At 36.2% G+C, this 14,603-nt stretch overlaps 1 protein-coding gene across 3 annotated transcripts in view; it reads left to right on the plus strand.

Annotated features, from left to right (window-relative positions):
* C5HXorf58 (chromosome 5 CXorf58 homolog) overlaps positions 1-14,603 on the plus strand; it is a 118,432-nt gene that overhangs the window by 42,321 nt on the left and 61,508 nt on the right. For 2 of the 3 annotated variants that reach the window (XM_058184597.1, XM_058184599.1), the window contains exon 6: positions 11,266-11,367. The exons of the other annotated variant lie outside the window; for it this stretch is intronic. In XM_058184597.1, the coding sequence (XP_058040580.1) occupies positions 11,266-11,367 (102 nt within the window). The remainder of the gene's footprint in view (positions 1-11,265; positions 11,368-14,603) is intronic. 3 annotated transcript variants of the gene reach the window in all.

Consider the following 14,603-nt stretch of genomic DNA (forward strand, 5'->3'; position numbering starts at 1 on the left):
ATAATCTAAAATATAACATAAAACATATTCCATTTCACACCATCACACTATCAATTCCTTCTTTCTTAAACTAATACATAATAATTCCTAACTTCACTTAAACTAATTGATATTTTTTAATCTGATACTTATTTTGAATATAATCAATCCACTTCCTCCATTCCAAAATATATTTTTCTTGTGTACAGTCTTTCAAGTAGGCAGAAATTTTTGCCATTTCTGCTAAATTTGATACTTTACTAATCCATTCTCCAATTGTAGGTAAGTCTTCTTTCTTCCAATATTGTGCAATCAATAATCTTGCAGCAGTTATTAAATTCAGAATCAGTTTTGTCTCTATAACAGTGCAATCTGAGATTATTCCTAATAAAAAGAACTGTGGAACAAACTTGATCTTCTTTTTCAAAATGTTCTGCATAATCCACCATATTTTAATCCAAAAGGCTTTAACTTTTTTGCAAGTCCACCATATATGATAATAGGTAGCATCCTCACAATCACATCTCCAACATTTTGCTTTCACATTTGGATACATACATGACAGTTTTTTAGGATCTAAATGCCATCTATAAAACATTTTATAACAATTTTCTCTTAAATTTTGTGCTTGCGTGAATTTAACATTCCTCACCCAAATTTTTTCCCATGTTTCTAACATTATAGGTTGTTGAAAATTTTGTGCCCATTTTACCATACAATCTTTAACCAACTCCATTTCTGAATCAATTTCAACCAATACATTATATAATCTCTTTATATGCTGTTGACCTTGATCTTTTATTTGTTTTACCAGATTATCATCACTTTGCCTTATACCAATTTTCTGATCTATTTTCCATCTAGATTGCAATTGTCCATACTGGAACCATGTATAATTTCTTCCTTCATCCTCAATTTCTCCCTAGATTTTAACTGTAATTCCCCTTTTTCCATAGTCAAAAGCTCTTTGTAAGTGATAACTTCCATTTTTTGTAATATATTTATATTCTCTATCATATGTCTGGGGATGGTCCATATTGGTATCTTTCCATCTAACTTATATTGATATTTTTTCCAAATCCTCAACAACGCACTTCTGACCATATTATTCTTAAATGTCTTATCAATTTTCTTGTCATATATTACATATGCATGCCATCCATATAACAAACCATAACCTTCTATATTCAAAATCCTTTCCTCTGTTAAATTAATCCAATCAGAAATTAAAGTTAAAACAACTGCATCATAGTACAATTTCAAGTTAGGCATTTTAAACCCCTCTTTCCTAACGCCTTGCATTATTTTTAACTTTATCCTCGGTTTTTACCCTTCCATACAAATTTATTAATCCTTTTGCCATTCTTGTAAATTTGCATCTTTCTTCAAAATTGGAATCATTTGAAACAAAAATAAAAATCTAGGCAAAACATTCATTTTATAGCTGCCACTCTTCCCAACAATGATAATTGTAACTTCTTCCATTTCTCCATTTCTTTAATTACTTTTCCCCACAATACCTCATAATTGTTTTATATAATTTTACATTCGATGCTGTAATGTATACTCCTAAGTATTTAACCTTTTAACTACTTCATATCCAGTTATTCTTTCTAATTCTTCCTCTGATGTGTATTCATATTTTTAATTATCATTTTGTCTTCTGTTGATTCACTTTAAACCCAGATACCTTACTATACTGATCAATTGTCTCCATCAAATATACAGCTGAATGTATTGGTTGAGATAAAGAAACAACCAAATCATCTGCAAACGCTCTTAATTTATAATCTTGATTTTTAATTCTAATTCCTTTTATTCGATCTAAACCACGTATCTTACTCAATAATATTTCCAAAGTTAGAATGAATAATAATGGTGACAAGGGACATCCTTGTCTAGTCCCTTTCTCAATCTTGAAAGATTCTGTTAATCCACCATTTACTATTATTTGAGCTGTTTGCTTTTGATATATAGCCTTAATTGCTTGAATAAAATAATCCCCAAATTGCATTTTTTTATTACTTTAAACAAAAACTGCCAATCCAATCTATCAAAAGCTTTTTCGGCATCCAAAAAGAGGAATGCTGCTGAAACCTGGCTGTTTCCTTCCAAATATTCAAGTAAATTTACAATTTGTCTCATATTATATCTCATCTGTCTCCCCTTAATAAATCCTGATTGGTCATTATGAATTAATTGATTCATCAGTGGCATCAATCTATTCGCTAGTATCTTAGCAAATATCTTATAATCAGTATTTAAAAGCGATATTGGCCTATAATTCTCTGGTTTAACACCATCTCGATCTTCTTTAGGTATTAATGAAATAAAAGCTGTCCTCCATGAAGGAGGAGCTTCTCCTCCTTTGTATTCTGTTAAATAACTCCTTAAGTGGTACAATCATCTCATTTTGTAAATTTTTATAATAAGTAGTTGTCAAGCCATCTGTACCTGGTGCTTTATTCGCTTTAAGCTGCTTAATTGCAAACACTATTTCCTCTGAAGAAATTAATTGATTCAACTCTTCCTTTGATCTACTGTAATTTCTAAAATACCGTGGTCCTGTAAATATCTATCTATATCTTTATCACTAATCACATCTCTAGAATATAACTTAGTATAATATTCTAAAAAAGCTTTTTTAATCAAATTTTGCTGATATACTTCCTTACCTCTATATTCTATTTTATCAATTATCGTCGTTTCTGTTTCTTTCTTAATAAATATGCTAACCACCTTCCAGGTTTATTAGAATTATTAAACAAATTATGTTTTACATATTGTAAATTAGTTGCCACCTGATCTGCCATTAACATATTAAATTGACCTCTTAATATATTTATTGACTCTTTTATTTTACTATCTCCTGGATTGCCTACCAATAACTGCTCCTTCCTTTTAATTTCCTCTTCTAGTTCTTTTCGCCTTTTGTGCAGTCTATTTCTATATTTATTATTCATCTCTAATAAAATTCCCCTCATATAAGCTTTGCTGGTGTCCCAAACTATCTCTATAGGTGTCCTTTATCCATGTTCAAAGAAAAATTCCTTCATTAGAGTTTTACATTCATTTACATTTTGTTCATATTTAAACAAGTTCTCATTCATCCTCCACGACCTCCTGGCCTCTTTTTCCCGATCTAACTCAATCCATACCGGCTATGATCAGACAAGGTTCTAGAACAAATTTTGTCTTCTTCACTCTGAAAACAAATCATTAGTAATTAAAATGAAATCAATCCTAGAAAAGATTGATGTCTGTCAGAAAAAATGTAAAATCTCTTTTTCATTGCGTTCTCGCCATACATCTCTCAATTCTAAATCTTCCATCAAATCAAAGAATGCCTTTGGCAGTTTTACACGATTGGAAATATTTCTAAGACTTCTTTTATCTTTCTGGGTATCCATCACTCCATTCCAATCACCCATTAATATATAAGTTTTATAATCCCAAGATGTTATTCTTTTATGTAAAAACTTATAAAATTTTTCTTGTTGTTGATTTGGTGCATAAACTCCTATTAAAAGTATTTTTCTCCCTTCCAATAAAAGTTCAATAGCAATATATCTTCCTTGATTATCCGCTTCAATTAATGTTGCAGATAAATTACTCTTTATATAAACAACTAGTCCATTCTTCTTTTCTGTAGCAGATGCAACAAAATGTATTCCCAATTTGAATTTATCAAATATTTCTGGTCTAATGTTCTAATATGTGTTTCTTGTAAACATACAATGTCATTTTTAAATTGCTTCAAATAATGAAATATCTTTCTTCTCTTTTGTGGTGAGTTTAATCCATTGACATTCCAAGATAAAAGTCTAATTGCCATTATCAGCAATCGGAAACTTTTGAAGCACCAGCCACAAATCATATCTTTCTTTGGGCCTTGCTCCTCCCACTGTTTCCGTCTTGGTAATAGCAGATTGAGCCTGTTGAGCCTTTTCTTCTTGTTCCTTGCGTTTGACAGCTGCTCTTGTCATCCTTGGCTCTTTTGGAATCTCTGATCCCATCTTAGACACATCCAACGCTTGTAAACGGTCTTCTTCCATTACTATCACTTCTTTTTCTTTAATTTCACCTTCCTTTCTCCTACCATCCGGAGATGGTGGACTTCAACCTTAAGCACATAAGCATAAAACTCTTGTGCTTTACTGACTGTATTAAGACGATGTGCTTTCCCTTCATAGTAAACTATTATACCAATTGGGATGTCCCATCTATACTCAATCTGACGTTTTTTAAGTTCGTTCACCAAAAAAGCAAACTCCTTCCTATCTCTCAACATTTTGGGGGGAATTTCCTTTAGTATTAAAATATCTTGGCCAGCTGCTTGAATCTTGTCTCCTTTAAAAAAAGCTTGTAAAATCTCATTTCTCACTGTTCTAGTAGTAAAATAAATAACAATGTCTCTGGGAAGATTTCTTTGTCTTGCTATCCAGGAATTCACACGATAAATTTTATCAATATAAAATGCCACATCTACTGGCCGAACTGCCAAAATCTCTGCAAAGGCCTCCGAAAAAATTTGCTTCAAATTCTCATTTTTACATTCTTTCAGTCCACGGATTCGTAAAGCAAGTTCCATTGCTCTATATTGTACCAAAACAATTTCATCATCAACTTTATCCATTTTACATTGAACTGCCTCAATCTCATTTTCCAATTTTAAATTAACTTTCTTTATTTCTTCTACTTCCTGCTCCAATAAAATCACATTTGATGCCAGACCCTGTACTGCTGACACCAAACCTTCTTTAACTTCTTTATTTCCAGTTTGAATTTCTAACATCTGTTTTTTCATCTCTGACATTTCTTCTGTAATTAATTTAAACTTATCCTCTATCTGGGAAGTTTGCCAATTCATAGCATCGTTAAGAGATTCTTTCATAAATTCTTTCAGGTTATCCTGAAGTGCTTCCAAATTTAGTGATTTTGTATCTGCTGTATGTGCTGGAGAGACTCCCGGTGTTAATGTTCCTGGGGTTTTTGTAGCAGTTGACTTTAATTGTTTTGCTGCCATCTCTTAAAATTTCTCTTTAACTTAATATTACGTATAAACCTTTTAAGTCTTTTTTTTTTCCAGTCTCAGTATCTCTTCTCCCTTCTCATTACAATGTTTGAAAAAAAAATTTCCAGCTGGCCTTCAGCAATAAACAACAGACAGTGAGACTTGTAACACTTTCATTTTCAACTGTGTAGCTCATTAAAGAACGATCGCCATTTTCACTTTGAAGTCAAATCCAAAACTTAAAAAAAAAATAACAGGGAATTGATTGATTACTTGCTTTTATAATTAGAGCTCTCCTGTTTCTGTTCAGTCCGGTATTATCTTCTTTAAGTTAAAATTGGTCCCGGCTAATATTACGTATAAACCTTTTAAGTCTTTTTTTTATTTTTTAAATCAGTCTCAGTATCTCGAGCTCTTCTCCCTTCTCATTACAATATTTAAAAAAAATTTCCAGCTGGCCTTCAGCAATAAACAGCAGACAGAGAATTGTAACACTTTCGTTTTCAACTGCATAGCTCATTAAAGAACGATCGCCATTTTCACTTTGAAGTCAAATCCAAAACTTAAAAAAAAAAAAATAACAGGGAATTGATTGATTACTTGCTTTTATAATTAGAGCTCTCCTGTTTCTGTTCAGTCCGGTATTATCTTCTTTAAGTTAAAATTGGTCCCGGAAGTTGGTCGCGGCAATTAGGTCTGCCGGAGCAGGAAAAAAGCCTCAGATCTGGAGCACTTTGAAGTTCTGAGGGGGCTTAACCCTTCGAGCCCCCTGGTATCTTCCAGGAGCTCTAGGGAAGCTCTACCTCTGCTTCTTTTTGCTCACCACCGCTTCTTCTCCCGAAGAGGGGGATTTCCGAACTGCTGGACAGCTGATTGTCGCTGTCTTAGCAGTCCAACATGATCCAGAGGTTGGTGACCAGAAAGATCACCTCCATTGCCAACGGAGCCAACCAGGAAGTTCGACTTGGCTAATTTCTTAATCGAGGGAAGTCCAGAACAAGGAACAAAATGGGCCTGTTTGGAGAAGAGTCATATTACAGCATTTCCATCACTTTCTGGGAGCTCTACTATAAAGTCCATAGCTATTTCTTCCCATGGGCGGCTGGGCTCAGCTACCTGTTGAAGCAAACCGGGAGGCTTCCCCAGTCTTGTCTTATTACATGTGGCACAACTTTTTACATAATCCTCCATATCAGCTGCCGTCTAATCAAAGAAAGGGTCTTTAGGAATCCAAACTGACAAGCCAATCGAGAATCATGGCCATGCTAGAGCACCAGGAACCTCATGCTGTTGGGGACATAAATTTTCGAACCTTTCCAAGCTAGTACATCACGGGTCGTCAAAGTGTCTTTTTTTTTTTTAATTGAAAAAGTTTTAAGAAACAAAAACATTCCCCCCCCTTTTTTTCCCCCTCCCTCCAAGAAACCTCCCTTCCCCCCCCCCCCCCCCCCGGCTTCCCGGGACAATCACAAGGTGTTTTTTTTTTTTTATTATTCAAAAAGTTTTACAAAAAATTTTTTCCCTTTCCCCTCCTCCCCTCCTTCACAACCCCCTCCCCGACTTCCCGGAACGAGCACAAGGTATAGTTAAAATAAAACAAACATATGCTAAAAATTTTCGTCCCAACTTAATTATACCCTACAATCATCAATTCCTAACTTCCCCCAAAAGCAATCAAAAATAATACATCATAATCATTCAAAAACAGTCTGATAACTCTTAGTCTGATATCTACGTTGAATATAGTCAATCCATTTTTTCCATTCCTTTAAGTATCTTTCTTGCGTATTGTCTTTCAAAAAGGCTGATATCTTCGCCATCTCAGCCAAATTGGCAACTTTCAATATCCATTCTTCTATTGTTGGTACTTCTTTTTTCTTCCAATATTGTCCTATTAGTAATCTTGCTGCAGTTATTAGATTTAAAATCAATTTAGTCTCAATTACTGTACAGTCCATAATAATTCCCAACAAGAAAAATTGCGGCAGGAACTTTATCTTCTTTTTCAAAACATTTTGTAAAATCCACCAAATTTTTATCCAAAAGGCCTTTATGTCCTTACAAGTCCACCAAATGTGAAAATATGTAGCGTCATCACAATTACATCTCCAACATTTTGCTTGCATTTCTGGATACATACGATAATTTTTAGGATCTAGATGCCATCTATAAAACATTTTATAAAATTTCCTCAGATTCTGTGCCTCATGAATTTAACATTTCTAACCCAAATTTTTTCCCACGTTTCCAATAATATTGGCTCCTGAAAATTTTGTGCCCACTTTATCATACAGTCCTTTACCAAGTCCCTTTCAGAATCTATTTCAAGTAACACATTATACAATCTCTTTATATGCTCCTGAGACTGATTTCTAATTTGCTTTACCAAATTTCCTCGTTCTGCTCTATACCAATTTTCTGATCTCCCTACCATCTAGCACGTAGTTGCTCATATTGAAACCAAGTATAATTTTTCCCTTCCTCTCTTAATACTTGCAGAGATTTTAACTGCAAATTATCTCTTTCAGTATACAAAAGATCTTTATATGTAATCATTTCCTGATTCTGTTCTATGTTTATATTTTCTACTGTATGTCTAGGACTTGCCCATATAGGAACCTTATAATTTAGTTTATAAGAGTATTTTTCCAAACACATGAAGGGCATTTCTTAGCACATGATTTTTAAAGGCCTTATCCACTTTTTTGTCATAAATTAAATATGCATGCCATCCATATAGCAAATCATAACCTTCTATATTCAAAATTCTGTCCTCTGTTAAATTAAACCAATCACTTATTGCAGAGAGAGCAGCTGCTTCATAATATAATTTAAAATTAGGCATTTTTAAACCTCCCCTTTCCCGAGAATCTTGAATTATTTTCATTTTAACCCTAGCTTTTTTACCTTCCCATATAAATTTATTAATTCCCTTCTGCCATTCCTCAAGATTCTTATCTTTCTTAATTATTGGTATCATCTGAAAGAGGAATAAAAATCTAGGTAAAACATTCATTTTAATAGCAGCAATTCTCCCCAGAAAGATAATTGCAATTTTTTCCAAACAATCAACTCCTTCTGAACTTTTTGCCATAAAACCTCATAGTTATTCTTATACAATTTCACATTTGACGACGTAATATAAACCCCTAAGTACTTAACCTTCTTTACAATTTCAAATCCTGTTACTTCCTCTAGTTTTTCTTTCTGTTGTCTGGCCATATTTTTTATTATCACTTTTGTCTTTTTCTGATTTACCTTAAACCCTGAGACATTCCCATATTGATCAATTATTTCCAACAAAGATTTACTAGAATTTATAGGGTTTGTTAAAGTAATCACCAAATCATCTGCAAAAGCTCTTAACTTATATTCATATTGTCTAACTCTAACTTCCTCTATCTCCTTTACTTCTCGTATTTTATCCAATAATGGTTCTAGAGTTAAAATAAACAATAATGGTGATAAAGGACATCCCTGTCTTGTTCCTTTCGCAATCTTAAAAGGTTCTGTTAAGCTACCATTGATTATAATCTGTGCTGTTTGCTCTCCATAAATTGCCCTAATTATTCTTAAAAAACCATCTCCAAATTGCATCTTTTCTATTAATTTAAATAAAAATCCCAATGCAATCGATCAAAAGCTTTCTCTGCATCGAGAAAATAAATGCTGCTGGAATAAAATTTTTCTTTTCTAAGTACTCCAGTAAATTAACAATCTGCCTAACATTATTCCTCATCTGTCTCCTTTATAAATCCAGATTGATCATTATGAATTCTTCGCTGCAGAATCAACATTAATCTATTAGCTATTATTTTAACAAAATCTTATAATCATTATTTAAAAGTGAGATTGGCCTATAATTCCCAGGTTTAGAACAATCCTGTTCCTCTTTTGGTATCAATGAAATAAAGAGGTTCTCCATGAGGGGAATTCTCCTAGTTGTATCTGATTAAATAATTCCTTAAGTGGACCTAACATCTCATCCTGTAAATTCCTATAATAACTAACTGTGAGCCCATCTGTACCAGGAGTTTTCCCCATTTTAATTGTTTAATTACCAAAATAATTTCTTCCGAGGTTATAGGCCGATTCAGTTCATCCGTTTGTTCTAAAGTTAAATTTTAACCTTATATTCCTTCAAATAATTATCAATATCCCTATTCAATATATTATCTTTAAGATATAAATTTGTATAATATTCTAAAAAGCTTTTTAATTTTATCCTGTTGATATCTCTTTACCTTTATATTCTATTTTTCTATAGTACGTTGTTTTGTCTTTTCCTTAAAGTGTATGCTAACCACCTACCAGGTCTATTTGCGTTACAAAAGTATTATGTTTGGCATATTGTATATTTGTTGCCACCTGATCAGCCATTATCATATTAAATTGATTCTGTAGTAACTTTATTGCATCTTTAAGTTTTTGATCATGTGGATTATGTATTAATAATTGTTGTTTCTTATAAATTTCCTCTTCTAAATACCTCGCTGTCTTTGTTGCTTATTTCTCTGTCTATTATTAAGATATATTAATACACCTCTCATAAAAGCTTTACTGGAGTCTATTTCAAATTTCAGCACTGTAGAAAGAAAATCTTTGGCCTTAAGCACTGTGTCAATCGATATCTTCTTCCTTGATAATACACTGTCAAGCCAACTGGAACCTCCCATCTAAATTGAATCTGGTATTTCTTAAGTTCTTGTGTAAAAAATGTAAAGTCCTTTCTATCCCTTAACATCTTGGGAGGAATCTCTTTCAAAACCTTCAACTCCTGTTCCCCTATTTTCAAGTTTTTCTGAAAAGCAACTTGCAAAATTTGATTCCTCACTGTTCTTTTCAAAAAATAAACCACAATGTCTCTAGGAAGTTTCTTTTGCCTAGCAATCCAAGAATTAACTCTATAAATTTTGTCAATTTGATAAGCAACCTCTTGTGGATCAAGTTCAATAAATTCAGCCAGAGCTTCTGATAAATTTTTTTTTAAATCTTCCCCTTTCTCCTCATTCAAACCCCTAATTCTCAGAGCTCCTTCCATCATTCTATACTGCATCACCACCACTTGATCTTCATTTTTATCCAATTTGATTTGCATTCCCCCCATTCTATTTTCTATTTGTTGATTTGACTGAACAATTTCTTGCACCTCCTCCTCCACCACCTCCAGTCTTTTTGCCAAACCTTGAAAAGCCATCAAGATATCTTCTCTTATTTTTTTATTATTCTCTTTTATTTCTTCTCTTATTTTCTCATTATTATCCATAATCTCCTTAAACCTTTCTTCAGACACTTTCCCTTGCTCTTTAATTAGATCTTCTAAAGCTGGTTCAGAACCCCTTCTGCCCCCAGTCTTAGGTGGTTTAGTAGCCATTTCAGTTTTTAAAATTCACAAAATATAAGTCTAGAAACTTCTCTTTTCTCCTTTAAGTATAGGAGAGCTCAGTTCACTTCATTAAAATCCACACATAACATTTCTTAGCTTCTTAGTTATACAGGCTGTTTAGAATTCCATTCTTCACTTTCACTCCCTTTCAGGCGCCATCTTAAAGAGTCAGTTGAAACAAAGAAAAAAAAGTTTCTCTTTTTAAAAGGGTAGAAGTCAGGAAATCAAAAATACTTGCAATCCAGTAATTGTTCACTCGAGCTCATTCCGTCTGAATACAGCAGGGGCTCCGTGGAGATCAAAGGGCATGACTTTGAATTGGAAGCTACCTAATGGGCAGTTGAAAGCAGTCTTCCATTCATCCCCTTCCTTTATGCAAACCCTGTAGTAGGCTTCTCTCAAGTCAAGTTCAATTACCTTTTGAAAGGTAATTCAGTAGGTCTTTCATGAAGGGGAGGGGATAGGTGTTTTCCAAGTATACCGCATTTATTCCATGAAAATCAATGCAGAGCCTCAACCCCCCCATCTTTCTTTTCCTTAAACAGCACCAGGGCAGCTACTCTGGATTTTGCAGGTTGGATGAACCGTCGGGCTAGGTTTGTATTGATGTACTTCCTCAGCTCAGCCATCACTTTTGGGGTCATTGAATACATCTTTGGTTTAGGGAGTTTAGCCCCAGGCTCGATCTCAATAGCACAGACAGTGTGGCGATGGAGGAGGGGGAAGGATGTTGAATTCCTCCTCACTGAATGCTTCAGCCAGGTCCCTGTATTCCTTGGGAACCTGGGGAGTCCCAGGTAGGACCTCGGTGGCAATCATGGCCGCGTCACATTGGTGGGGGCTCTGTGGGCTCATCTCAATACAACATTCCGTATTTGCCTGGCAGGCAATCGAGACTTCCCCTCCCCCTGAAGAGAGCGAAGTGACCTCAACCAAAGACCTGCCGCCCAGGCCGGCCAGCAGCAGCAGCAGTGAAGATGACCTGATGGTAAGTGGGACCAACACCCCTTTGTGGCCTAAGTCAAGCTGACAGTGCCAGAGACAGGGGTGCAGGGAGAGGTAGCGGCAATAATAGACACTGGCTGCACTCGGTGCTTAACTAGCTTCCCCATTGTTGAGCAGCTAGGCATAAAGACAAACCTCTTAAACTGCTCCATATGCTTTCAGCAAGTAGGGACTTTAATAGGTGGCACCCCTACTACATGGGTCACTGAGCTTGTCAGATTGGAATTGAGGATCCACACAGAACTCATTTGATTTGTAGTAGCCCCAAAAATGGTAGAGTCAATCATCCTGGGACTCACCTGGCTAGATAAATGGGCCTCTACAATCAAATGAGAGGACAGCTACCGAAATCATGATAGTGGTGGGCCCCTTGCCACCTGTCCCACCAGTCTCGATTGCCTGCCAGGCAAATACGGAATGTTGTTATGACTAACTTTCTACCGCTCCAACAAAAACCCCTCCCAATTTCCCAGGCTAAAATATATGGCAGTTATGAAGCAAAAAGGAAAACTGTCTTCCAAAACTGACAGGCATTCTGCTGTAATGCCTTGTTGATTGTGCATTTGTAGTCTGCGCAGATGCGGACTGAACCATCAGGCTTGACTAGTGTTACTATGGGTGTTTCTCATTTTGCATGATCAACCAGTTCTAAAACCCCTTGGGCAATCAGCTTATCCAATTGGCTGTCAATTTTCAGACGTAAGGCAAAAGGGACCTTGCGCAAGCTTCATTCTTATGGGGGCGATCTGGAGGTTGAGGTTGAAGGAGATAGGTGTTCCATTATACTTGCCTAAGCTTTCGTTGAACACCTCTGTGAATTCCTTGATTAGCTCCTCAATGCTGTCATCTTGGATGGTGTGGATGCCAGTTACCCCCAGACCCAGGGATGCGAACCAGTCTAGTCCGAGCAGGCTTGGCAGGGCGCTGCTTACTATTGTCAGTTCCAACGGCCCTGCAAATTCTTTGAGATGTTTCTTGCCCTATGATGAGGATTCTGTTCCCTTGATAGTGCTTCAACTGGGTCCTCTGATGTCTTAGTTGCTTCTTGGTGATTCCTGGCACTAATTACTGAATGGTGGCCCAGGACACGATTGATATTGACGATCCCGTGTCTATTTCCATGTCGCAGAGTGAATCCTCAATGAGGACCATGACATAGATTTTCTTCGCTCGCGTTGAGTTTGCTTGCCCAATAGTTGTTTGGTATGTGTTTTTGGGCTCTGCATATCGTCCCTTGCTTTGCCATGGCTTCCATAGTTGTGCTCTTTTGGGATGTGTCGGGTAGGTCAGCTGGTTTGCGTGATAACTGGCGGGTTTCTGGGGATCTGTTGAGTAGGTCAGCTGGTTTTCATGGTACTGGTTTGCACGGTAATGGGTGTTTTGCCTGGCATGACGTATCTTGCCAAATGCCCCTTCCTATCACATTTACAGCAGATGGCATCTTTGAACTTGCAGGCTGGCCTTGGGTGATTTCCACTGCATCCCATGCACCCAGGGGTGAAATCTAAAAATTTTCCCTACCGGTTCTGTGGGCGTGGCTTAATTGGTGGGCATGGCTTGGTGGTCAGATGGCTTGGTGGGTGTGGCCAATAACAATAAATAATAAAAATAATAAAGTATAAAAAAACAATAAGAGGTACCAAAAACCAACTTTCACACTTTACACATACACAGCACAACTGACTCACACACAATGTAAAAGCAGCTGCACTTCACACTTCACACAGCCACAAAAAGCTCAAAACCCAACTTTCACACTTTACACACACACAACTAACACACACACACACAATACAGCTTTCTGAGATTTTGTGTGTTTGTGTAGTTAGAGTGAAACACTACAGAAACACACCAAATCTCAGAAAGCTGCACAAATATTTTATTTTATTTTATTTTTTATTTTATTTTTTTATTTTTTTTTTATTTTTTTTATTTTATTATTTTATTTTATTTTAATTTTTTAATTTTTTATTTTATTTTATTTTATTTTATTTATTTTTATTTTATTTTATTTTATTTATTTATTATTTTATTTTATTTTATTTTATTTTGGACTTCAAATCCCAGAGTTCCTCAGCTAGCAAAGCGAGCCAGTTGATCACCGAGAAATAGATTAGCTGAGGGATTGATGCTGTCTGGCTGAAACTGAAACTGCTTTCGGGCTGTGGCCATGCGTTCCTCAGTAATCAGGTAAGTGCCTTAGAATCTCTACTCTTGTAGAAAACATGTTTCTTCGGAGAAGGGCAGGATATAAATGTAAACAAAAAAATAAAGTAAGAGTACAAGTAAGGTTCTGCTGTTTTTTACTTTTAAAGGCCTGTTTCGGCTGAAGCAAAACCGGCTTTTAAAAGTAAAAAAAAAACCTCTGCAGATGGTGCGGCTCAGCAGAGGCGGGGGGGGGCAGGGATTTTTGCTACCGGTCCTCCGAACCAGCAGCCACCATCGCTACCGGATCGCGCGATCCCGTCCAATCTGGGAGCATTTCACCCCTGCATGCACCCCACCATTGTCCCCTCTGCAGTTCCTCTGCTTATTAATCGGAGGTGGCAAACTTAGTTTCTTCATCCGTTGATTCCACCTGCTCGGTACTGCTCTGATGGATAGTGGCATTTTGGTACAAAACTATTGGGTTTAGAGATTTTTGAATGGCTGCCGTAAACTTCATCGAGTTTTCCACGGCTCTGGCTTCGTCTAGTGCCATCTGCAAGGTGAGGTTGGGCTTGGCTTGGCTAGCAGTCGTCTTTGGAGATTTAGGTCTCTTACACCACAAATTATTTGGTCTGGCAGCATCTCATCAAGTTCTCAGAACTCACAATATAAGGTGGCCATTTGCAATGCCGCAATGTATTCATTCATTGATTCGCTTTCCAGCTGATTCTGGCAATGAAATTTGTGCCTCCTGATGATCTTGGATGGCATGGGTGTGTAGTGTGTCTGGAGAGTATTCTTAGCATCGTCCATGGTATGGTGTGCACAATTGTGGGTGCCACGAGTGCCTTTGCTACCTCAAATGCCTTTGACCCACATTAGCTCAGAACAGTGCTAGTTTTCTATTGTCTGAAAGACCCAAAAGGTCATTAGCCTCTAGGAAACACTTGAACCAAGTCATTTAAGAGTCCCAGTTTTCTGTGGCTAGATTGAAAGTGGTGTTGGTCTTACCTGATACGCTCCTTCTTGTTGAGTGATAGCATCCAGGAATGGGTTGTCTTTGTCTGTCAA

This window comes from Ahaetulla prasina, chromosome 5, assembly GCF_028640845.1.
Source record: "Ahaetulla prasina isolate Xishuangbanna chromosome 5, ASM2864084v1, whole genome shotgun sequence".
NCBI classification, from domain to species: domain Eukaryota; kingdom Metazoa; phylum Chordata; class Lepidosauria; order Squamata; family Colubridae; genus Ahaetulla; species Ahaetulla prasina.